The sequence below is a fragment of the Astyanax mexicanus genome, chromosome 17, assembly GCF_023375975.1.
Source record: "Astyanax mexicanus isolate ESR-SI-001 chromosome 17, AstMex3_surface, whole genome shotgun sequence".
NCBI classification, from domain to species: Eukaryota; Metazoa; Chordata; class Actinopteri; order Characiformes; family Acestrorhamphidae; genus Astyanax; species Astyanax mexicanus.
The window spans coordinates 6,221,657-6,248,728 of NC_064424.1; the positions used below are offsets into that span (position 1 = coordinate 6,221,657).

General features: G+C 38.8%; 1 protein-coding gene and 1 long non-coding RNA gene across 3 annotated transcripts in view; one reads left to right on the forward strand and one right to left on the reverse strand.

Annotated features, from left to right (window-relative positions):
• LOC125782453 (uncharacterized) overlaps nt 1-21,014 on the reverse strand; it is a 110,920-nt gene extending 89,906 nt beyond the window's left edge. The window contains exon 1 of the long non-coding RNA XR_007425141.1: nt 20,449-21,014. This is a non-coding gene — a long non-coding RNA (uncharacterized LOC125782453). The remainder of the gene's footprint in view (nt 1-20,448) is intronic.
• The window catches only part of capn5b (calpain 5b), a 90,379-nt gene that overhangs the window by 48,914 nt on the left and 14,393 nt on the right, over nt 1-27,072 (forward strand). For both annotated transcript variants that reach the window (XM_049466560.1, XM_022675979.2), the window contains exons 4-11: nt 10,506-10,714; nt 10,910-11,102; nt 14,000-14,193; nt 16,838-16,915; nt 17,959-18,154; nt 18,424-18,546; nt 19,850-20,046; nt 21,471-21,592. In XM_049466560.1, the coding sequence (XP_049322517.1) occupies nt 10,506-10,714; nt 10,910-11,102; nt 14,000-14,193; nt 16,838-16,915; nt 17,959-18,154; nt 18,424-18,546; nt 19,850-20,046; nt 21,471-21,592 (1,312 nt within the window). The remainder of the gene's footprint in view (nt 1-10,505; nt 10,715-10,909; nt 11,103-13,999; nt 14,194-16,837; nt 16,916-17,958; nt 18,155-18,423; nt 18,547-19,849; nt 20,047-21,470; nt 21,593-27,072) is intronic.

The window sequence follows — 27,072 nt, forward strand, 5'->3', positions numbered from 1 at the left end:
TATTTGGGTGGTTATTCTCAGCATTGCAGTGATTAGCACTGATTAGTAGGGCTGGAGCTATCGATTATTTTAGTAATCGAGTACTGGAAAATTGAATTTGATTAATCGAGATATCGGATACAACATATTTGTTTGCTTAAAGAGTATTTAAAAATATGCAAGAGAAAACAAGATATTTCAATTCAATTCAATTCAATTCAATTCTATTTTATTTATATAGCGCTTTTTACAACAAAGGTTGTCACAAAGCCGCTTTACAGGTAAAACAGGTCCACGCCTCTTATGAGCAGCACCACAGAGATGCCAATTTTATGGTGACACAGTGGCAAGAAAAAATTCCCTTTAAGAGGAAGAAACCTTGGAAGGAACCAAGACTCAGAGGAACCCATCCTACTCGGGTTGACCCGCTCAGTACAAACAAATAACAAACAACAAACAAATAACAGAACAAAAACAGTACAGAGAATTAATGTGAACTATGGCTAATATAACAGGTACTAATTTATGAATATAAGAATGTGATGGGCACAAATTATAGAGCTATGGCTAATATAGAAACAGATACTGAGTGTGCTAATGTTAATCAGTGCAGCGGGCAGTGGAGAGCCAGGCTGGGAACATCAGGAACAGGGCATCTCCATACATGTAAAAGAGATAGATAGAGAAAACAGAAAGGAAAGAAAGAGAAACAAAAAGCAGGAGTTAGAAGGGTTGTGTAATAATTCGAAGAAATTATTACACTTAATAATAAATGACCAATTGATTTATTTGTTTAGATAAGTTATATTTTTTAATTCACAACATACATTTCCAATGTATATTTCCATTTCCATTTCCAACATTTTGCAAACAAAAATAGAAATAAATAAAGGAATAATAATAATAAATGCATAATTAGTACATTAATAAATTAAGTTAAATTATTTTGATCAAGGATTTCTTCGAAGTATCAAAACACACATTTGCATTATGTTGTACATCTTAGCTTCTGAGATGTTGCCAGTTCGTCTCACCAAGCCGGTGACATGTATTTGTTTATAAACTCCTCAGCGATGTGTTCACTTCCATAAAGCCTGTATTAAGTCCAGAATTGTCTGTTTTTATAAACTAACCACACAAGCACTCCACAGCGCTGTTGTTATGTTATTAAAGTACATTAATGTTGATCTAAGCGCGTTGTCACATTAAAAGCGGAAATTATCTCGCGCTGAGTTTTTTAATTAAATAAACGATTACTCGAGGCACAGAAAATTACTCAATCTATTTTTTTTATCGAGTAACTTAAATTACTTGTATGAGAATAAATGTATAAATCCTTTAATTTTCCCCAAAATTGTCAGTGCACCTTTTAATCCAGTGCATCTTGTGTATGAATTTTACCAGTCAGGTTGTAAGAAACAGACAAGCCTCTCCACTGAAGTACAGAGTTATACAGAAGTTTTAGTGTAATTATCCAGCACCGGGGCTGGAGTAGCGTTAGCATTACCCGCTAACTGCTATTTTCCCGTTTAGAGGTGTGTATTATTGGAAATGTGTTAATCTAAGCTTACTGTAAACAAATGAAAGCACTTTACTCACCCAAATAAACAGTTTCCAGAAGAAAATATGTGTAGATTAACATCCAGCACTCGTTTCACTTCAATAGAAAGTTTTTTTTAATACAGTTTTGTTTACTTAGCTTAGCTTTACTTAACTCAGTTAGCTACCCCTCACAACCACCCAGTGGCGAGACCTGCTGATTTAGAAGCTCCTTATAGTGTAGCATAAACTGGTTAATAAAATGTGTTCTGATCTTCATCTAAGTCACACCAGTAGACAAACACAGTCTGCTTAAACTAATTTCACATAAACAATTATATGCATGGTTTTATTGATCATGACATGTTAATATTCACAGTGCAGGGTGGAAAAAGTATGTGAACCTTTGGATTTAACAACTGGTTGACCCTCCTTTTGCAGCTATAACTCAACCAAACATTTCCTGTAGTTGCAGATCAGGCCTGCATTCCTCTTCACTAAACTGTTTTAGTTCAGCAATATTCTTATGCAGAAGTCTAAGTAATCCCAAAGGGTTCACATACTTTTTCTTGCAACTGTAATTCAGTGTGCCTTATGTATAAAAATAGACCAGAAAATAGACGTTCATTGGTAGTGTGCCGGTAACACTTTATAATAACTTTCATTAATATACAGTATTTTTAACTAATGATCAGAGGTGAACACAGCATTAGTTCATCAGAATATGAATATTAACAAATGTTTACATAACACTTTTTTTTTTTTTTTTAGTTTGGATATTCGTATTTAGAAATGTTAACAAATGATTAGCTCATCAGAATTTTAATATTAATAAATCACTAGTTAATAAGAATTTTAAACCTGACAAATGTTTATCAATTACAGTTCATGTTGCCACTGTGTTCATTAGCATTTACCAATATATATGCAACTTTTTAGTTTCTTAATATGTGAAAAATAGCTGTTATTAATCATTAGTTAATTGTATATGAACAAAACTTATTATCAAATCAAATCAAATTTATTTCTATAGCGCTTTTTACAACTGGTGTTGGCACAAAGCAGCTTTACAGAAACATGATTACAGGACAGAGAATCAGGCAAAACATTAAACATAGAAAATACAGAATACAGAACCCCCAGTGAGTGCGGAGGCAAGGAAAAACTCCCTCAGAGCTGCAGGAGGAGGAAGAAACCTTGGGAGAACCAAGACTCACATTTAAGGGGGGGACCATCCTACCACTGGTCAAACGGCTTTTAACCCTTGTGTGGTGTTCCTATTTTTGTTACTCGTTTACTTTGTTACTTGTATTTAATTCAGCAAAATTAAGCAATTTTACATTAAAATGCTTTACACATGCTCGCTTCACCTAAATTGCAAGCAATATAAACAGCTTACATGGTTAATATTTGCCCTTTACCTTTCTTATGTTACATTTCTTTCAAAAAGTGCTACTCTTTTTTTTACTAGTTTTTTAATAAAATGTAAAAGAAAATGAATTAAACTCAAGATATGAGTAGAACATTTGTTTAGTTTCAAATTTACAAATGAAGCAATGTTTATTAGCCCTTGGCCAATCATACTGTATGTAATACAAATGTGTGTGGGTGGGGGGGGTGTACAGTGTGTGTTTATCGAAAATGTGTTTTGATATATGTTTTTCACAAAAAAATAGCCAATGCCAATGAGTTTGAGTTAGAAAAAATATTTTTTAGTATCATTTGATGAAAAATGAAAATGGGTCCCACAGACCCGAACACCACACAAGGGTTAAAACACTATATAAAGTGCTACCAGTGCGCCTTATAATACGGTGAGGCTTACAGTGCTAAGAATTATGGTAACTGCAGTTCTGTATGTAATAATAGCATTTTGTGTTCATGGGAACACTAACAAAAAACTCAGTTTCATATAGTGAGAGTCATGCTCTCTTTAATACACTGACGATTTGTCCTCTCCTCTCCACTGCAGCAGCAGCAGCAGCAGTCTATACTCCCCAAGTGTGTTTTCTTCTGAGCTGGTAATCAGTCATTGAGGCCTGTTGGAGCCCCCTGCCTCTTCTTCCTCCCGCGGGGGAGTGAAAAGGGTTTCAGTGCTAGTGCTGCATTTCCTCTGCTGTACAGACCCACGCAGACCTGAACACGCTGTCTCTCAGGGCTTCCCCGTCCTGCTGCTGCTGCTGCTGCTGCTCTGCTACTCTCACACTGTTTTTATGACAGGGTCAGGCACTGATGAATTGCGGACAATCTGCCACTGTCCATGAACCCATGTCTCTGCTCCACTGCTCCGTGTCCCCCCCCCCCCCCCCCCCCACACACACACAGGTACAGTAGATATATGTACACATAAAGCCACAGAAACCTGGCCCCCGAACCACCAGTGCACAGATGTTAACCGCCTGAGAGATGAAATCCAGGAAAAATGATCTTTCAGGAAAGATTGATATGGGTGGCACAGTATCTAAGGGGTTAAGATTGCACTGCTGCAGCACTGGGGTCTTGGGGTCAAGTCCCTATCTGAGTGGAGTTTCATGGTCTTCCTGTATCTGTGTGGGTTACCTCCCACAGGCCAAATACATGGAGGTTGGGTTAAATAGATACTCAAAATTGTATGCATGATACAGCTATTTATAGGTATATGTTTGAATAAAATGAACATAGTAGTTTTATTCGATAAACAACAGACACAATTTCTTCCAAATTCCAAATAAAAATATTGTCATTTAGCAATAATTTGTTATTAGCAATAAATGAGAAATGGCTGAAATAGCAAAAAAAGATGCAGAGCTTTCAGACCTCAAATAATGCAAAGAAAACAAGTTCATATTTATAAAGTTTTAAGAGTTCAGAAATCAATATTTGGTGGAATAATCCTGGTGGTTTTAATCACAGTTTTCATGCATCTTGGCATCATGTTCTCCTCCACCAGTCTTACACACTGCTTTTGGATAACTTTATGCTCCTGGTGCACAAATTAAAGCAGTTCAGTTTGGTTTGATGGCTTGTGATCATCCATCTTCCTCTTGATTATATTCCAGAGGTTTTCAATTTGGTAAAATCAAAGAAACTCATCATTTTAAGTGTCTCATATTTTTTCCAGAGCTAGAGTATGTATTTAAATGTGTGTATGACTGTGTACTGAGATACGAATAGGCACTGTGTCTTGGGTCAATGCCCCAGTGCCCGATGCAGTCTTGTAGGTGTAGGTTACTTCCGGTTGAGAGTATGCTGTGTGTGATTGGCTGATTGATGCTTCTCACTGATGTGTGTTGGTTGAATGCTGAGTGTAAATGATTGTGTGTAGAATATGGCTGAAAAGCATCCATGGGTTTGCCTTAATCTGGAAATAACAGACAATTTAGTTTGGATCAATTAATTATTCTTAAAACAAGCGAAGAAATCTGCCAATGGACAAAGACGCTTCAGTAGATAAAGTTGCTTAAAGTTGAATATTTTTTCTCACACAACAGTGCAAAAATTAGAATGTTTCTTCATCTTTTTCTCCTTGAACTGAACTGTCACTCACACACTGTCCCTCAGCTTGTGTTCTTGTGAAGACGACCTGTTGCTTAAAGCAGGTACAGTGCTGTGATGTGTGGAGCTGTAAAGCAGAGTGCCTTAGGGAATATGAAACAACTGCCTCTGCTGTGTGACAGTTCTGCAGGTGCCTGTTGCATATATATATATATATACAGTGAGTCCAAGAAGTATTTGATCCCTTGCTGATTTTCTTCGTTGGCCCACTAATAAAGACATGATCATTCTATACTTTTAATGGTAGATGTATTCTTACATGGAGAGACAGAATATTAAAAAGAAAATCCAGAAAATAAATCTAAGGAATATATATTAATTGATTTGTATTTCATGGAGTGAAATAAGTATTTGATCCCTTAGTATTCATTAGCAGTTCTGGCTTTTACAGACCAGTTAGACACTATCAATCAACTTGTTACCTGACCTGAAGCCACCTGTTCTCACTAATCACTTGTGTGAAAAACACCTGTCCACAGAATCAGACAGATCACACAGATTTCAAGTCTCCAACATGGGTAAAACCAAAGAGCTGTCACAGGACCTCAGAGTCAGAATTGTTGACCTTCACAAAGCTGGAATGGGCTACAAAAAGATTAGTAAGGTGTTGGATGTGAAAGTAACAACTATTGGTGCAATTATCAGAAAGTTTAAAGAGTATAATATGACAATCAACAGACCTCGGCCCGGTGCTCCAAAGAAGATTTCGCCTCGTGGGGTGGCAATGATGCTGAGAACGGTCAGAAATCGTCCTGCAACCACTCGGCAGGAGTTAGCAAATGACCTGAAGGCAGCTGGGACCACAGTTTGCAAGGAAACAATTGGCAACACTTTGCGCAACAATGGATTCACATCCTGCAGTGCCCGAAAGGTACCCCTGCTGAAGAGAGCACATGTGGAGGCGCGCCTCAAGTATGCCAATGATCATTTGAAAGATGAACCAAGTTATTGGGAGAAGGTTTTGTGGTCAGACGAGACCAAAATTGAACTTTTTGGCCTTAACTCCACCCGCCATGTGTGGAGGAAGAAAAATGCTGCCTATGACCCCAAGAACACTGTGCCCACCGTCAAGCATGGAGGTGGAAGCATAATGTTTTGCGGGTGTTTCTCTGCCAAGGGTACAGGGCTACTTCACCGCATCACTGGGAAGATGGATGGAGCCATGTACCGCACAATCCTGAGGGACAACCTCCTCCCCTCTGCCAGGGATCTGAAAATGGGCCGTGGTTGGGTCTTCCAACATGATAACGACCCTAAACATACAGCAAAGGCAACAAAGGATTGGCCCAAGAAAAATCACATTAAGGTCATGGAGTGGCCCAGCCAGTCGCCAGACCTCAATCCGATTGAAAATCTATGGAGGGAGCTGAAGGTCAGAGTTGCCAAGCGACAGCCCACCAACCTTCATGATTTAGAGAGGATCTGCAAAGAAGAGTGGGCCAAAATTCCCCCTGGTGTGTGTGCTAAACTTGTGGTTAACTACAACAAACGTCTCACCGCTGTGCTTGCAAACAAAGGCTTTGCCACTAAGTATTGAGTGTGTTTGGCAAGAGGGATCAAATACTTATTTTCCTCATTGAAATACAAATTAATTAAAATATATTCTTTAAAATTATATTCTGGATTTTTGTCTTGATATTCTGTCTCTCCATGTTAGAATATATCTACCATTAAAAGTGCAGAAGGATAGTGTCTTTATTAGTGGGCAAACAAAGAAAATCAGCAAGGGATCAAATACTTCTTGGACTCACTGTATATATATATATATATATATATATATATATATATATATATATATATATATAGTAACACGGAGGGGAGGAGGCAGGATGCAAACACAAGTCAGTTTTATTTTCCATTTAACAAAATAAACAAAGAACAAAACACTGAAATAATATAAAGAAAAGGTAACAAAAACAAAACACTATGGACTATGACGATAAACTAAAAGACTGAAAAATAACAAATAAAGAAACAAACTACATAAAGCAAACATGGAACACTTAAGACAAAAAACATAGCAGGTCTAAGGCTAAACAAGACAGATTAACAAGATCCAGACAGATTAACAGGACACGGTCAAACAAAAAGCACGACACAGAACAAAGGAGCACATGGGGTATTTATACACAGGCACACACTAGGAACACCTGTAGAGGTAATGAGGGGCGGAGTTACAAATGAGACACAAGGTGATAACACTAATGACTAGAGCAGGGCTAGGGCGGGGCTAGGGTGGAGACTGGACAATAACAAAACAATGCAATGTTTAAAAAAAAGCACAAGGCTAGGGACACAAGACAGGAAAACAGAGGGCAGGAGCACAGAAAACCAAAAGAGGGAAAACACAGGATAGACACAGGCTAATGTGTGTATATATATGTGTATATATATATTTAAAACTAAAAAAAGAAATTATATTCTAGTTTCTTCAAAATAGCCACCCTTTTCTCTGATTACTGCTTTGCACACTCTTGGCATCATTTTCTCAATGAGCTTCAAGAGGTGGCCACCTGAAATGGTTTTCCAACAGTCTTGAAGGAGAAGGAGTTCCCAGAGGTGTTTATTAGCACTTGTTGCTCCTTTGCTTCTTCACTCTGTGCTCCAGCTCAACCAAAACCATCTGGATTGGGTTCAGGTCCGGTGACTGTGGAGGACAGCTCATTTTTTGTTAAGTACATAAAAATCCACATGTGTTCATTCATTGTTTTGATTTATTCAGTGAGAATCTACAAGCATTAAATCTGCATTTAAGTTTTAAACATATTCTGCATGTTAGCGAGGAAAATCAATGCATCTTGTGGACTGCATTTCCACATTTTTCCACAGGAGTTTTTTTTTTTTTTCAATTTGGCACTAATTCCTCTCCATAGTTCTGCAGCTGCCTGTTGCAGAGTCATTGCTGATACACCTGGCATTGGTATTCCTGGTGGACGAGTTACGAGTTAAAGGACTGAAGGTTTCCAGCAAAGCAGAGTTTTGAGTCTTTGAACGGAGAGAACGTGTCACCCGTAGTCATTATCAGAGCATATGCTCGAGACGGGGTAATACACCTGCTGTTCTCAGAACAATTACCTCAGAACTGCTCTTGAAATCCAATCTCTGTACTGTCACAGAGAAGCTCCGCCGCAGTGAAAGGGTCTCGGCTCTCTTCCACAGCTTCCACAACACTCTGAAGCCTCTCCAGCAGGAAGCTGCCCAACCCTGCTGGGAGGAGAGTGGATGTGTTGATGGCTAGAGCTTCACAGCAGCTCCTACTAAACTCAGAAACATGCTAAAGTGGTCATCAGAGCGGCACAAAACTGGAAACCCTGATTGGCAAAGCTCCTCCCCACAGGAAGTCCTTCTCCAGCCCACTTGCTGTGTGGAACTGTTAAAGCCACATCACATGGCAGGCCGTGATTAAGCAGCATGTGCTGACACAAAGCCAGCCAGAAATCACCCCAGTCCCATTTTTGGAAGGCAGCACTGACAATTATTTGAGCTCTGGGAGTCATAAATATACATTAGAGAATTCACGGTGATAAATTGGCTTGGCCTTTTATGCAGGATGGGAGTTCTGAAGCTGACAGGCTGTGTATAAGGTGTAATTACAAGCTGTGTATTATTAAACAGATAGATCTGATTATAAAAAATGCTGATACGAATGTGAAATTATTGTAGAACATGCACGGTACACAAAACTCTGTACAAACCAGCTGAATTCAGTAATAATCATATAGGACAGGGGTGTCAAACTCATTTTGGCCGAGGGCCACATTGGCATATTGGCTGTCCTCTGAGGGCCAGATGTAACTTATAAATATAAGAAAATGTAACCAGATGTAATATAAAATGAATGTAATTACTCCTTAATGTTAAATAACTCTCAATATATTATTTATTCAATCAAATATTACAGTTGCATGGAAAAAATGTTTGCTTGTTGCTCTATTAACATAAATCCTTTTAATTTGTCATGTTATGAAATCCAAAAACTCCATCAATCAAGAACCAAACTAGTCAAGTGAATAGAAATGACATAAAATACAAGTTATATTAACTTTGATCAAAACGTTTGATACTAAAATAAGGCTTAATATATATAAAATCAAAAATTGTGAGCTGTTAAGAACATGTGACAGATTTAGCATTTTCTCAGATTTAGTTCAGTTCCTCATAGAACCACTAGTGGGACCTAGAAGCACAAGCACAAGCCCGCTATCTTTACTCAGTCAGAGCTACAGCCCAGCCGAGGGGCTACAGGGCTCAGCTCAGCCAGTCTGGAGCGTTTTTACAGTTTTTAAAGTTCTTCTGTGTATGAAATAAAATAACCCCACTAACCGGATAATACAGCTCTCTACAGTTCATCTTTCAGCCCAAGCGGCTAACAGCAGCAGTTTAGAGCAGCCGTCACGGAGTCACTGCTCGGATTACATTATAAACAGGTCAGTTAGCGCGCTTCTAACCTCAGGATGTTTATAACTGCGGAGTTTAGTGGACACACCACGGCAGCAAGGTTAGACTGTTGAAGGCTCCTGAAGACTATTAAAGCAGGCAACGCAGCGTAAGCAAAAAAAACAAAAACCACACACACACACACACACACACACCAAAATACAAGTTAAGATAAAATATGAAAACGAACATAATAAAGCATAAATAATTAAATTGAATTGCGGGCCAGATGTATGCTTATTTTGTTAACCCGTGAGGGGCCGTATGAAACCGCGTACTTTGAGACCCCTGAAATAGGACTTACACACTGCAGAAACTCATTACAGAAAAGCTATCCCCTCCCCACTTCCCTCTGCTTACTTATAATGTTGTTATCACTGTTGTTATTTTGGTAATTTTTTTGGTTTTGTTTATGAATGTGACAACATACATAATTGTTACATATTTTGCACTATTATATTATATTATTTTAACTCATGTTAATCCATGTAGTGTTTTTTGTGTATTATATTAAAATCATGATTCTTAAGGTAAGTTCAGAAGGAGTTTAATCTCATCATGAAGAAAAACGATGGAACAGATATACAGGTGTACATAAGATTAGCTATTCCAATAAAATATTAACAGTTTACACCTGCAAACTAACCTCAACATGTCTTACAGTCATTTGCCCACTATAGGCAATACAGGGAGGGGTAGTGCCTTTTAAATATTATCTGTATCTGAAGCTGCAGAACTAAACTGAGCTGATGCACTATGAAAGAAAGTGCTTGAGTGCAAACCTTGCCCATAGAGAGTGCTGATGGGTGATGTACTGATCACAAAGACAAACCAATCAGCTTGTAAATCCCACCAACGGAGAACACTGATAGGTCAACTGAGGACAAGAAGAGACAAATCAGTATGCTCTCTGTCTATCACTTACTCGCTCTGTCTCGCTTGACCTCTTCGAAATATTTGCAAACATGTTTCTTTATTTTTTATTCTTGTCTCAATTTCCCAATGTTTCACTCCAGGTTATTCCAGACTGGAGGGAGCAGGAATGGGATCCAGAGAAAGACGAATCCTATGTTGGAATCTTCCACTTCCGCTTCTGGAGATTTGGAGAATGGGTAGACGTGGTGATTGATGACCGCTTGCCCACAGTGGACAATCAGCTGGTGTATTGCCATTCAAACGACAGCAATGAGTTCTGGAGTGCCCTGGTGGAGAAGGCTTACGCCAAGTAAGCAGTTATAAAATAAGTGAATTTTATTATTCAGTATATCACTACACCAGGGAAAGCTTCAGGGCAAAACACATCTGTGTGAGAAAACTGAAGTTTGATTATTCATTCATTCAGTAAGTGAGCTGTACTGGCATTACACAGTGAAGTATATGATTAAAGTTCCTCATAACTTCAGTCTCTTCACGTCTGCAGAGTGTACGGTTGCTATGAAGCCCTGGACGGGGGAAACACGGCCGATGCGCTGGTGGACTTTACCGGCGGGGTGTCGGAGCCCATGGACCTGCTGGAGGGTCAGATGGCTCAGGATGAGGTGGCCAGAAATCAGCTGTTTGAAAGAGTTTTGAAGGTTCACAACCGAGACGGCCTTATCAGCTGCTCCATCCGGGTAACAGCTTAATTTATAGTAATTTTTTACAATACAAATAAATTATTCTATTCTTTACTTTGTGTTTCTAGTTTATGGCACTGCAGCAGCTCACAGGAGCCCTATAACATAGAATCGCAAAGCACTGTTACAAAAATTTTCAACTGTGTCCTTTTATCACAGTTAACTAAAGAGAGTTTAGACGGTCAGCAGGTTATTTTTTCATAATGTTTTTTTTATATTTTTGCGTCTGCACTTAAGTATACTTTCAAGGTTTTTTTAATTTTTGACCTTCATTTCTTAAAGTCATTTTTTTCTTTACTGAGTTGAGTAGTTCTTGCTTCTCATAATCTGGATTAGAACATTACTCAAATATTCACTATTCACTGTATATTCACTCTACCTCTTCACTACTTTACAACTGATGCTCTCAAACACTTTAAGAGACAAGAAGAAATTCAAGTAATTAACTCTTGATGAGTTCAGCACGGCTGTTAACTGAAAGCCTGAATTCCAGGTGACTCTACTTTATAAAGCTGACTGAGAAAATCCAGCAGAGATGTGCAAAACTGTTATTAATGCAAGAATTGCTACTTTGAAGAATCTAAATTATAAAACATATTCTGGTTTGTTTAACACTTCCATATGTTTTTCTTCATAGTTTGTATGACTTTAGTGTTGTAATGGAATAGCGTGATATTAAGTGATTCTTAATGTTAAAATGTCTGTAATCATGTAAATAGTAACATATGGGTTACCCTATCAATACTAGGTAGTAAGTTGTAAACGTCACATGCTCTTCGCATGTGACCTACTCACACATTTCAAAGGTCACACCCTTTTTTTAGGCCACGTACTCACACATGCTGCATACAACGTGTGTGGGGTGAGGGGCTAAGGGAGCGTATAAAAAAGGAATGAAGGGGGTAGCTAGGTAAGCAGATTCTTGGTGTACTTTGTTACTCGCTTCGATCCTGACTCAGCATTCAGCATTACTTTTCCACTCAAACCACCGTTTTTCCACGACAGTATAAATGTACAGTGCAGAATATTTTAAAATAATAATAATGAAAAACCACTGACTTTTAAGGTGTTCAATCTTTTGACTGGGAATACATATTAGAAAAAAAATGTATTAAAAGCAGGTGGAAACTCTCTTTTCTTTGGCTGTGTTCTGTTGCTTATCTGAAGATTGATTTGTGCTGAATCATATTTATTGAGTAGTTTAAACTGTGCATTTTAAGTAGTTTTTGAATGTGTGCCACATTACTTTACAGTTCTTCTTGATCTCAGTGGCCTGTAATATGGGGCTGTATTCATTTATTTTCCATCCATCCATCACTTGCTTGTGCGATTTCATTTTCTTATAACTGAGTGCAATCACAGACGTGGCGCAGCGTTTGATTGGCCGCGGTGCTTATCATTGAATCTTTTTCATACACAGTTGAGCGATGTGAGCGTAATGACAATCAGGAATGTTGTGATTACAAAGAAATATCAATCCACATAAAATCCTCGGGGGTGTTGGAGAACACGATTGTTTACCGGCGTGTTTTCAGAAACCCCTTTTGTACATCTGAACACGTCGATAAAATCCCAGAACAAGTGAGGGAATTAAACCAATCTAGAGCTCTGAACAGAAGCGGTCTAATAAAGGCTTATCACGACTTCAGAGCTAGGCTTGCCTTATTGCTTTCTTTGTCTGGCAGACACAGTTTGCATTTGGGTTGAAGAATGCTGCATTAGGAATGCAAGAAAGGCCTTTTAACATCCTCAGCTATGCCTTTCTCCAGACTCCACCTAATTGCTTTTTTTTTTTTATCTAACTCCTCCCTTTACGCTGAACACACAAAGTCAATCTCAGAGCATTTATGTTGACAAATAACGGGTGTCAGAGGGAGTTTTTAGAGCTCGTCTTATAGAGCGCTTCATTTTCTCCTGAGATACATTGAGCACCGTGCTCATCGGAGTGTGTGTCATCTTATTGTAAGATTTACACAACCAATCACCAATATTTACAACATAAAGTTCTTCACAGCATGTTGTGTTGAATAGATTTTTCTATGGGTTATTATTTCCATGTGTTCTTTACAGTGATTCCCATCTTTACGGATGTTGTAAAATTAGACTAGGGGCCTTAACGTACAACCTGTGCAACCAGTGCGTCGCAATGCTCATTGCTATCTTACACACCCCTCAACAGTCTATTTTCCCGCCTTGCACACGCGCAGTTAAAATAGTATCAGAGTTTAGGAATAAATCTACACTGATGGCCGAGTTGTTCTGGAAGTGAGGTGTGTTCAGGTAAATTATAGCAAGTTTCTATCTTGACTCAGTAAAATACAGGTGCACCACTAACTGATTAAAACCCTGACAACAGTCAACAGTCAGACGGCCAATCCTATCTTAGCCATGCAGGAGTGCCAAGCATGTTGAGAAATGGCTGAAATAACAAAAACGATGCAGAGCTTTCAGACCCCAAATAATGCAAAGAAAACAAGTTCATATTCATAAAGTTTTAAGAGTTCAGAAATCAATATTTGGTGGAATAACCCTGGTTTTTAATCACAGTTTTCATGCATCTTGGCATCATGTTCTCCTCCACCAGTCTTACACACTACTTTTGGATTACTTTATGCCTTTACTCCTGGTGCAAAAATTCAAGCAGTTCAGTTTGGTTTGATGGCTTGTGATCATCCACCTTCCTCTTGATTATATTCCAGATGTTTCCAACTTGGTAAAATCATTTCTTATTTTTTTAAGTAGCTCAATAGATATGATCAAGAGTTGCTCATATCAGTGCAAATGTTTAATCATTTTAATGTTCCTGGTAACTTTTATCTTCCTTCTGAATAGCACTGCAGTCCCACACTTGCTTTGAAGTTTATAACTTTTACCCATGTTGTCTGTACATATAGGCAACCACAGTGGAGGACATGGAGGCTCGGCTGGACTGTGGTTTGGTGAAGGGCCATGCCTATGCCGTGACGGATGTGAAAAAGGTGCGTTTAGGCCATGGCCTGCTGGCCTTCTTCAAGTCAGAGAAGCTGCACATGATCCGCATGAGGAACCCCTGGGGGGAGAAGGAGTGGAGTGGGCCCTGGAGCGACAGGTGAGTGATCAGGAATCACACAGCTACACTCTTACAGTATTTTCACACCTACAGATTTTTTAGCCCAGAGATGAAGATCTTGAATCCTGGTCATGCTACCGTACCATCAGCAGCCGGAGCCTGAGAGAGGTGTGGTTATCTGGGTGGGTAAATGGTGCTCCTACTGTAATGCTGGCTGGCACAGGTGTCTGTTTGCTGATAGATCAGAGCTGGGGATATGGCACCCTCCCCCAAGTGCGAAGGCTGGCCATTGATGGGGCAAGTTAAAAAAACTTATTTCCAAGAACAAATTAGCTTTTTAACTCCTCCCACTGTGGACAGGAAACTGAATACCCTACATGGATATCTACTTATCTGTCTACCTACCTACTTACCCACAAGCTGTCTACCAACCTATCTACCTGTCTACTGCTTACAAAGTAACTGTCTACCTAGCCATTTACCTGTCTAAAGCTTCTGTCTGTCTTTCTGTCTACCAACCAATCTACCTACATATCTACCCGTCTACTTACCTGTCCACCCACCTATCTGTCTGCCTGTCTACATACATGCTTGTCTCCTTACCAACCTACAGACCTGTCCAGCTGTCCAGCTGTCTACCTACCTACCTATCAATCTAAATACCTACCTGTCTACCTACTCACCTACTAACTCTCTACCAACCCATTCACCTGTCTACCTACTTTTATTGACTGATGGCACCATCCACCACACTGATCTTAGTTTTTATATCCTTTGGGATCAATAAAAGTCTTTCTGTCTGTCTATCTACCAACCTGCCTACTCTGATAACTACCTGTCTAACTATCTGTCTGCCCGTCTACATGCCAGCTTTTCTCTTTACCAACCTACTGACCTGTCCACATGTTAATCTACCTACCTGTAAATCTAAATACCTACATGTCTACATACCTGTCTACCTACTTGCCTTCTAACTGTCTACCTACCAATTCACCTGTCTTCCTACTTTTATTGGCCGATTGCACCGTCTACCACACTGTTATAAGTTTTTATATCCTTTGGGATCAATAAAGAGTCTTTCTGTCTGTCTATCTGTCTACCAACCTACCTACCTTGATATCTACCTCTCTAACTATCTGTCTGTCTGTCTACCTACCAGCTTGTCTCCTTACCAACCTACTGACCTGTTATCCTGTCTACCTGTCAGTCTAAATACCTACATGTCTACCTACCTTCCCGTCTACCTGCCTGTCTACCTGATTACCTACTAACTGTCTACCCCACCATCTACCTCTCTATTCACCTTTATTGGCTGATTGCACCATTTACCGCACTGTTCTAAGTTTTTAACTTACGTTTTATATACTTTAGGATTAATAAAGAGTCTATTTGTCTGTCTTCCTGTCTACTAACCTACCTATCTACATACCTGTCTGTCTGCCTAACTTTCTACCTATCTGTCTGCCTGTATACCTACCAGCTTGTCTCCTTACCAACCTGCTGACCTGTCTAGCTGTCTACCTACCTATCTACCTACCAGTCAGTTTAAATGCCTACATGTCTACCTGTCTACATACATGTCTACCTACCTTCCTGTCAATCTACCTTCCTACCTACCTGTCTACTTGTCTTCCTGTCTACTTACCTGTCTACCTACTTACATACTAACTGTCTACCTACTCATCTACCTGTCTACCTACTTTTATTGACTGATTGCACCGTTTACTGCACTGTTTTAATTTTTTATACCCTTTGGGTCAATAAAGAATCTGTCTGACTGTCTGTCAGTCTACAAACCTACCAAACTACCTACCTACCTACCTGTCTATCTAAATTCCTGTCTACCTGCAACACCAACTCTTGCAACTTCATGTATTCTTTATTCTTCTCTATAAAGACTGAGTTATTATTCAGTTATAGCAGTATAAACCGGAGATCCAGACCCGCTGGCAGGTCTATGAAGGTTAAGAGGTAAAATGAAACATTTGTGACAGTCCATCATATTTGTGCTGTGTCATTAATTCTGTTGTTCTTCTCGTCACGGACACGCAGATATTGTTACTATTTCCTTTTATAGCAGCGTAATAGTGAATATCCACAGAGTCCAGAGAGAGAGACATCTCTCTTCTCCCCGGAGACGCGTTCAGTCTAAATAACACACAGCTGAAGTGCCTATTCTTATCACCCGCCGGCGTGAAATTGAGATATCAAGCCAGGCAGGTGGGTATAAAATTGGGAGCTGGTTGGGTGGAAAGGGAGAGGGTTCAGGGCTGTTTACACCTCAAATATGACCCTTTTAAATAACTGCCTTCTTGTTTTAACACAGTCAGAATGAATTTCCTCCAAATAGCTGGGTGTGAAATTGAATAGCGAGTATAATTGATGGCTGGAAATCTTGTCTCTTTTTTCCGACTGTGATCAACCTGTGTTTGAGCTCTGCAGCAGCACAGCTAAGGGTTAGATCTGTCCCTGAATTATTTACCAGGGTCTTATTGAGGTGAAGGCAATCTTTCTTCATATTTCTGCCTGATTAAATATTAATTAAGGCTTTGATGAGAAGATCACTGTGCTCCAGTCCAGAAATCTTTGGGACACAGACGGAAGCTGTGTGTGAGGGCATGCCTGTGTGTTTTAAGCAGAGCCATGTTAATTTTGATGACCCTGGTGTGTGTGTGTGTTGCAGTTCTGAGGAGTGGAAGAAGGTGAGCAAGAGTGAGAGAGAGAAGCTGGGCGTCACGGTTCAGGATGATGGAGAGTTCTGGTGAGGACTTGCTTTCTTGTGTGGTAAACTTGCTGATCCTGCCTTAGACCCCTATCTTACACCCTGTGAAAAGGCACATCACGATGCACATTACTATTTTACACACCAAAACCAATTATTTTCCTACGTGTAAACACACACAGCTTGTTAACCATTATAAAAATCATTTTTTAATGTGTCTGGTTCGAGTGTCATGACTTCCACTGAGGTAAATGGCTTTCTTTAACAGGATTTCAGAGCATATTTATAAAGAACAGCTTTAAATGTGACTTACAAGCCTGTAGATTCAGGAGAGACAAGTCTGCAGTTTTGGCATAGTGTAAAATAAATACTGAACTGGATGTATATTTTCACCTTTCCAATTAATTTTACATTTTACACCTTTTTTACATTGTTATGTACAGCTCTGGAAAAAAAGAGACCACTTAAGGAAGTTTTTCATTGGTTTTACCAAATTTAAATCTTCTGGAATATAAATGAAGAGGAAGATGCATGATCACAAGCCATAAAACCAAGCTGAACTGCTTGAATTTTTGCACCAGGAGTAAAGGCATAGAGTTGTCCAAAAGCAGTGTGTAAGACTGGTGGAGGAGAACATGGCAAGATGCATGAAAACTGTGATTAAAAAAACGGGGTAATCCACCAAACATTGATTTCTGAACTTTATGAATATGAACTTGTTTTCTTTGCAAATAAAGGCTCTAAGTGACTATATTTCTATTTGGAATTTGGGAGAAATGTTGTTTGTAGTTTATAGAGTAAAACAACAATGTTAATTTTACTCAAACATAAACCTATAAATAGCAAAATCAGAGAAACTGATTCAGAAACTTTTTTTTTTTCGCTGTATTTTGTGTTGTTGTTTTTACATTCAGACAAATATTGAGAATTGAACATTAGGTGATAATTTGTATACATCAGTTTGTCAACATTAGATTTTGATTGACTGTATTAGATTTTCTGCAAAATTGGTAATTAATCAATGACAATAATCAAAATAATACCCAACCTCAATTCTCTGTTGGTACTGACTGTGTGTTCAGGATGAACTTTGACGATTTTTGCCAATACTTCACTGACCTGATCCTGTGTCGGCTGATCAACACGTCCTACCTGAGCATCCATAAGACGTGGGAGGAGGAGGTGATGAGGGGGACCTGGGTTTATAGAGACGACCCACTGCGCAACCGCTCAGGAGGCTGCATCAATCACAAGGCCACCTTCCTGCAGAACCCGCAGGTCTGTGTGCATGTTTCTCTGTCTGTGTGTGTGTGTGTTTATGTGTGTGTGTGTTTTGCTTTGAGTATCAAAGTGGAGCTACCTGGTGGAGTTTTTCTAATTGATTAATTAGATAGTAACAGTTTAGATTAGCATATGTTGTGGAGTACCCCAGAGTTCTATATAAGGGCCTATGAAATGGATTTTAGTAAAATAGTTATAAAGGAAAATGTGAAGGGTATGGTTTAAAGAGTTTAAAGGGTTTATTAACAGTGTGGTCTGTTCTGTAGTACGTATTCGATGTGAGGAAAGTGGAGGATGAGGTGTTGATCTGCCTGCAGCAGAAAGAGAAAAGAGCCACGCCCAAAGAAGGCAAAGGAGAAAACCTGGCCATCGGATTCGACATCCACCGGGTATGTCGCTCACATGATACCTGGTCAGTGCATGTTCTGCCTGAACCCGACTCGCCCTGTAAACTGTCATTATGCGCCCAAGCCTGATTTAAACACCATATTTTTTATTAAGTAGAGCATTAATACTGAACTTAAAAAAAACTATATTTTCGAGATGTTTGAATGAGCGAAATCTGTTCAGAATGATGTTAACTGACATTGCAACACTGAAGAAGCATAGACCTACTACCTTCTATACTAAAAACGTTTATTAAGAACAGCTACACACAGCCCTGCAAGTCAAGTTCGTAATGAGAACAAGTGGAGAGCTTCATAATTTGACGTACTAACTTGTGCAACTTTTATTTTAAAACACAGTCTGATTTGTTATTTAGATATACTGTGATTATCACATAATAGCTTTGTATAAACTTAAAACAGCATTAAAAAACAGACGCCTATTTCACAGACCATTTTCATGAGCCTGACCCGGGTTGGGCTCGGGCAGAGAATCTAAACTCTAGCTGTGATCACTTTCTATTGATAGAAATGTGTTTCTTCAGATCTGAAAAAAAATAAGAGAGCACTTAAAAATGATGAGTTTCTTTGATTTTAATATAATCAAGAGGAAGATGGATGATCACAAGCCATCAAACCAAACTGAACTGCTTGAATTTTTGCACCAGGAGTAAAGCAGCATAAAGTTATCCAAAAGCAGTGTGTAAGACTGGTGGAGGAGAACATGATGCCAAGATGCATAAAAAACTGTGATTAAAAAAACAGGGTTATTCCACCAAATATTGATTTTACTGACTCTTAAAACTTTATTTTGCGATTTAATGAGGTATGAAAGCTCTGCATCTTTGTTCTTATTTCAGCCATGTCTAATTTTCTGCAAATAAATGCTCTAAATCACAATATTTTTATTTGGAATTTGTGAGAAATGTTGTCTGTAGTTTATAGAATAAAACAATAAAGTTAATTTTACTCAGACATATATCTATAAATAGCAAAATCAGAGAAACTGATTCAGAAACTGAAGTGCTCTCTTAATTAACGCTAACACTTATTTGATAACTACATACATCGAGGCTTCATAACTTCATAGCCATTGAATAATGTGTAACTTGTATAGTTTTGGACTGGATTTGGAAAAATGGCTCAATTGCTGTAGCTTCAGTGATGATTTAGGCATGGAAGGTATGGTCCAAGTTGGGTTTGATGGTTCTATATAGAGAATCTGGCTCATAGTTCAGATAAGAACACAGAACAGTTAAATTTCTGCTGCATTTAAAGTGCCTTACTATTCCTTCCCTACCACTAGGTGGAGCTGAACAGAAAGTACCGCATGCACTCGGCCCAGCAGAAAGTTGCCGGCTCAATCTACATCAACTCTCGCTGCGTCTTCCTGAGGAAAGAGCTGAAAGAGGGCCGCTACGTCATCATCCCCACCACCTTCGACCCTGGCCAGCAGGGAGAGTTCCTGCTGAGAGTTTTCACTGATGTGCCTTCAGACTGCAAGTAAACCAGCCTGCTATTATTCCTATCATTTTTTTTACCTGTACTGGATATGATATAGCAGGAGGTGCTCATTCCTGGAGATCAACCACCTTGTAGAGTTTACACTTCCCTTTTTCAATCTTACACACCTGATCCAGGTAATTAAGGCCAAAATGCAGTATAATAATTTGAAGGGCAGGACAGAAATAAAAAAATAAAAGGTCATGATTGTGTTTCAAGCTGTTTGCTAGTATGTATAGCAATTTACCTGTCCTGTACCATCAAATACAGTTTATGCCATTCTAATGGGCACCTGTAGGGGGCACCCTATCACATTTTATCCATAGGTTTTCTCACTTGTAGGAGAACTCTATACTTCACCCTTTGGGGCACTGTCAAATAGGGGCGGCACTTTATAAACACATTAAAGCTCACCTTCCGTCGTTTTTTCTTTCATTTTAAAATGTCTAGTTGTGGTCTCTAGTATGAATGAATGACATGTGAGCCGTTTTTGTAAAAAAAAAGTGCTCAGGTGTCTCTGTATAGCTCTTTTTTAATGGACTGTTTTAGGGGTGTGTCCAAAATGACCGGATTCCAGCTTTGCTCATGAATATTCATACATGCAAACAGCATGCAAATATCTCTCCTCTGATTGGCTAGGAGCACTGCGACGCCCCTCCACCGCTCTGCCGCTCACTGCCTCCCACCTCCTAACTGATGAGCGGTGATGTTGCGTCGCTTCAGCTCCGCCTCTGGGAGTTTCTCGAGCCAAGGTGGGCTGGTCTGTGAGTTTCTGCCTACGTAGGCAGAAAGATAATTCAAAATTCACCCGTTTTTCGGAGGGGGGGGGGGATTTCTTTGCTTAGCTCCTGCAGACAATGGGGGCTGCAAAACAGTTTAATGTGCAGGTGTACACATTCAACTCGGAGAGACCTACTGTATTCCACAAAAAACAAGAAAAATCGGATTTTCGCGGAAGGTGAGCTTTAAAATATCTTGATCTGGAGGGCACATCATCATCAACATTTATTGCAAGAATAAAGTGGCACCATAGTGGGCTCTGGATCACCTTTTTTCCACACAAGAAGAGCAGTCAATATGGCATTTTGTCTTTTTTTGGCCACTGTAGATGGAACTTGGAAACACTTTTTCAATCATTAGGATATCCGGGGGGCAGTTGCCGACCCATGCCCCCACCACTTGAGTCCACTAGTGTCTTTATTGACGTGGGAAAACTAACCTAAACTAAATTCTAGGTGGTTTAACAATCTCCAGGACTAGAAATAAACACCCCTGTGATATACCCTATATACTCCCATTAATATCCCTTTGAATCACCCAGCTCTGAGTCCCTGATAAAGAGCTTCTTTATTATGAAATGCTTTATACTTTACAAATCATTAGTGATCACAGTATTCCTACACCCTGCTTCTGTTCTGTGTTAGAGAGTTGACCCTGGATGACCCTCCACAGACGTGCTGGACGGGAATGTGTGGATATCCTCAGCTGGTCACCCAGGTGCATGTTCTGAGTGCAGAGGGTCTACAGGGCCAAGACTCCAATGGAGGTAAATCTTTTCAGAATGTCTCTACAGTATATTCTCAGAGTTTAGGAATAAATTAAATCTACATTCATGGGTGTGGTGGACTGGAAGTGAGGTGTGTTCTGGTACATTTCTGGCGTGTTGTTTTTTTTGGTGGTGGAAAACACAGGAGCTCCACTGACTGATTAAAACCCTGACAACAGTCAACAGTCAGCCATCCATTCCTATAGGTGCTCCCGGCGCCCATACACCCCCACTCACACACACACACACGGACGCGCTGCGTCAAACCTGACTTTTACTCAACTCAACAATAAACAGAATAAAGAGTAAAATAACATTGCTGTTCCCTTAAATGAGCTGCTGGTGTATCTTCACAGTATGAACGCGCAGGTCAGTTTCCTCGGCTGAGACGCACAAAAACACTGCACTGTTAAGATATGAACGCGCCAAAGTCAGAGCTCACCCGGCTCTTAAAGGAAATGACAAGGAGTACACTGATTGGTTAATTTTACGTTACTCACAAAACACACCTATGATTAATTAAGAGAATTAGGACATGACAGCTGCATGATCTGCAATTGGGTGGTGCGCTATAGATCACTAAAATAGGGCCCTAAGAGTCTGAGAAATCCCTAATCAGTAGGATTGATAGATGGCTCAACCATTATGGTCAATAATTAAATCTTGAATTTCTATTTTGGTCTCTTTGGACCAAAGCTAAAAAAAAAAGCATGTTAATGAGTTTTGTTCCAGTTCACAATGACAAATTTATTAAGAATAGTAAAAGACAATTCCATTTGAAGCTATTAGCCCTTTTATCTTAAAATAACAAACAGCTTCAAACAGTTTCATTTGATGGTACATTGATGATACACTTTGTAACTTAACCCTCCTGTTATGTTCTGCGTCAAATTGACTCGTTTTAAAGTTTGAAGATGTGGGAAAAATAGTTAACAGCATTTTTTTTCAGTATGAAACTTCTTCTGTTTGCCTTAATTAGTTGAATCAACACATAATATAAGAAAAATGGTTCATATTTACAACCACCCTCTAAACCACCTAAAACAAAATTACGATGTTGTGTTTTAATGTTATGTAAAACTATTGAGTTTTATAAGTATTTTTTAAGTAATAAAGTAGTGAAACATTAAAAAAAAGTTTGAATATATTTTTTAAATGAAAAACAAGTGAATTATCCTAATTGAACCCTAAACACTGTTGCAATAAATATTATTAGAATAATTAGTATTGGAATTAGTAATTAATTATTCACACTGCTTGTTAGAATTTATTTGGTTTTAGACATCTTTTGGATAATTAAACATAAAATTAAACATCAAATTGACCAAGGAACACCATTGTTGTTCCTGAAAAAAACATAACAGGAGGGTTAACTGGAGTGCACAGGACCTGATGGGAGAACTGCAAACTCTGCAAACCCATTTCATATTTGTGTAAAAATGGATGATGTTAATTTTATACTCTGTACACTGTCTAAGGAAGAAATGCTTCGTTTACTGCCACTGCCACAAATGCATGTGTACAGCTGTCCATGAGGGGGATCACAAATGGATGGTTTGTATTTACGACTGTTCAGTAAAAGGTAAATTATACTCTGCATTGTCTGCATATCATTATGAAGACTCACAGACTATCCTGCTGTATGTACTGTATAGGATTACATTCTGTCCAATTAAATTAAAGCGTCTTTGCAGTATAGACCCTTAAGCGAAACAAGACCTGCCTGTTCATTAAGTAGACCATTAAACTTGGCATTGTCCATTGCAACAGAAAATACTGGAAGTAAAGTGGATTTTGGCCGACTAAAGTGCTGCCGCTTTGATTGGGAGAGTGCTGGTTCGAATCCCAGTCATGCAGCTTGCCATCAGCTACCAGAGCCCTGAGAGAGCACAATTGAAGACTAGCTTTTTGAATTAGACCCTGGAGAAAAAGGAGATGGAAAATAGTAGAAGGTGCTAAACTTTTTGTTAAAGCTGTTGCACTGTCCAAGTTTCCTCCAGTAGCAAAAATGATGTTTTTTATCTTTTTTTGTTGTAGTTGATGATTTATTAAGTTGAACATGCTCTAATGTGAGGAGAGAACACAGTATACTTTTAAAGAACTGGCACTTTAAATATACTTTCTGTCTCTGATGAAGTATGAAGTACATTGTATGCAAATGAGCTGTTATGAGTTGAGTCACGTACATGATTAAGAACATTCAGTTCTTGAACACATGCCGCCGGGGCGAGATGTAATGGATGGAAAATATATTATATGTCTTAAAAGCTGAAGATATTATAACTTTTATTTAAAGTTTAAAATGCAGTAGGCTGCTTTTCTGGACGAATTCGACACACTTCTAAAATGGGTTAGAGAGAAATCTACAGATTAAGAAATATGTAAACAACACTAGAATAAACAACATTAGAATAAATCATATAAAGCTAGCAAGGAATACATTCATTAAATAGTAAATTGTAAGGTTTAGATTATTGTGTAAATAGTAAGATGAGGATGACCATTAAAAACCCTGTTAATTTGGTTCAGAATAAAAAACACAAATATATTCCTTGTAAAAAAACGATGTACTCAGCATTTATTGCTGCTGAAGTATGGCGTTATAAAGGAGTTCTTAGCATTACCCGTTAACAGCCCTAGCTCTTTCACCTTTCAGAGGTGAGTAAAATCGGCCTGTAGCCTTCTGCTAACTTCTGCTAGCACTGCTGTAGCATCATTAGCATTACCCGCTAACAGCCCTAGCTCTTTCACCTTTCAGAGGTGAGTAAAATCGGCCTGTAGCCTTCTGCTAACTTCTGCTAGCACTGCTGTAGCATCATTAGCATTACCCGCTAACAGCCCTAGCTCTTTCACCTTTCAGAGGTGAGTGTAATCGGCCTGTAGCCTGTTGCTAACTCCTGCTAGCACTGCTGAAGCATCATTAGCATTCGTCGTTCAAAGGAGAGTATTATCAGCCTGTAGGCTAGCCTTTGTGGAAATCTGCAGATCTAAGCTTACTGTAAATAAACAAAAGCTCTTCACTCACCCAAATAAACAGTTTTCAGGAGAGAAATCTGTGTAGAATAACATCCAGCACTCACTTGACTTTAAAAGAAAATGTTCTTTTAAGAATTACAGTTTTGTTTACTAAGCTTAGCTGAGCTTTAAAGGTCTCCCACCCAGCGTCAATATCAGCTAAATTAGAAGAGAAATATGGTGACACCCCTGTTACTTACTAGTGATGCATAATGTGCCTTATAATCTGGTGCGCCTTATAGTTAAAAAATACGTTAGTTAACACTTTATTACAATACATCTCTGTGTCAGTGTTTTATGTGTTGTATTCTACAGATACCTAACGCTGATATACCTGTGAAACCTGCTGAAGACCAACAATATATGTAGTAACTTCAGATTACCATTATTTTGTTGTCATATTCCTTCAACTCTTCTCATGTGTTCCTATTTTCCTTATCAGATATGTTCTGTGACAAAGCCGGCTTGTTTGTGATGCATTATGTCAGCTCTAAGGCCATTTATATAGCTCTCATTAGCCTAAACACACAGGGATCTCTTACTGTTACACACACGCAGCTCCTAAACAGGTCCGCCTGCCTTGCCTACAAGAAATGGTGCGACATCACCAGCAGAGGTACTGAATCTTCGTGGCAGAAAGAATAAATCCGCTTCCCCCAGAGAAACACTCAAACCCAGGGCGCCGCTGATATTAATCAGTCTGAGAACCCTAATGTTTCTGTTTCTCCACACAGCAGCAGATTTATTCTGCCTTTCTGTGGTTTGTTAAACAAACTGCACTTTCTAATAGATGTGTGGCGCCTGTATTTTAGAATTAAGGCAGATTTCCATTTGCTTTTTTCTGCTGTACCATTTTTACACTATTAGATTGTAGCCTATCTCCATAAATTGTAGGGGAGGGAACAGTGAGCGGTGGCCTTGCATTTGCCCTTTACTTTAAGTGGATTTTCACACAGCCTCATGTTCCTACTGTACCTTTCACTGCTAGTTCTGGACATAAATAGAAACTAGTTTCTCCGTATCTCCTTTTCCATGCAGTTTTGCATTTCACAGACCTCTGTAGTGCCACGGCTTCAGTGTGATTTAAATGTGAGGTTTTTTTTGCTTCTGGACTTTTATCTAGAGTTAAGAGTAGTATATCAGTGTATACTAATGTGACACAAATTTATACACATTTTCACACATTATTATAATGCATCTAAAAAAAAAAAGAATATTATTGAAATATTGCTTTATTTTAGTAATTCAGTTTAAAATGTGAAACTCATATATCATATCAAAACTTTTTTATCATATATAAAACCCAAAAATCAGTGTCTCAGTAAATTACAATATTATATAAGACCAATTCGTACTTTTGGCAGTGCGGGCAGTCCTGCTGGAAAATAAAAGCCGCATCTACATAAAAGTTGTCAGCAGAGGGAAGTATATTTTAGACTTGATAATAAAACACAGTGGACCAACACCAGCAGATGACATGTCTCTCCAAACCATCACTGATTGGTGGAAACTTCACACTAGACCTCGAGCAGTTTGGACTGTGTGTCTCTCCACTCTTCCTCCAGACTCTGATTCCTTGATTTACAAATGAAATGTAAAATTTACTGATGATCAGTGATGGTTTGGAGAGTCATGTCATCTGCTGGTGTTGATCCACTGTGTTTTATTATCAAGTCTAAAGTCAGTGCAGTTTTGTTTTCCCACAAAATCTTACATCACTTCATGCTTCCCTCTGCTAATGAAAACTTTTATGGAGATGCGGATTTCATTTTCCAGCAGGACTTGGCACACTGCCCACACTGCCAAAAGTACCAATTGGTCTTTTATCATATTAAAATTTTCTGAGACACTAATTTTTGGGTTTTTCATTGTCTGTAACCCATAATCATCAACAATAAAATAAATAAACACTTAAAATACATCACTCTGTGTGTAATACATCTATATAATATACGAGTTTCACCAAATTACTGACGTTTTAATGATCTTATTTTTTGAGATGCACTTTTATGCCCAAGTTTTTTTTTTGTATGCCCAAGTTACCATGTAAAGTTTCAGCTGGTAACAAATACTATTTATTACAAAGTCAGTAGATCATCCCAATTATTTTGCATCATTTTGAGGTAAAAATGCTACGTAATGTTGCTTTAAAGCTCCCCCTGAAGTTGAGTGTAATTCATTTTTTACAGTGAATTAGGTCTGATGTTATTGTAAAGCAGAATTATGTGGAAATTTTTGTTCATGGGCTCCTCCTAGTGTCAGAAAGTCTGATTCACACTTTAAGTAACTCTAAAGGACATGCTTTACACATGCATTTCTGGACAAGCGGAGAGAAACAGAAACATCACTGAGAGTGAAAAAATGTTAAAGCACGTTGACTGATATAATAAAGTACACTTACATGCTTTACACATGCATATCTGGACAAGCTAAGATATTTAAGAGAAAGAAACATGTGGACTGAT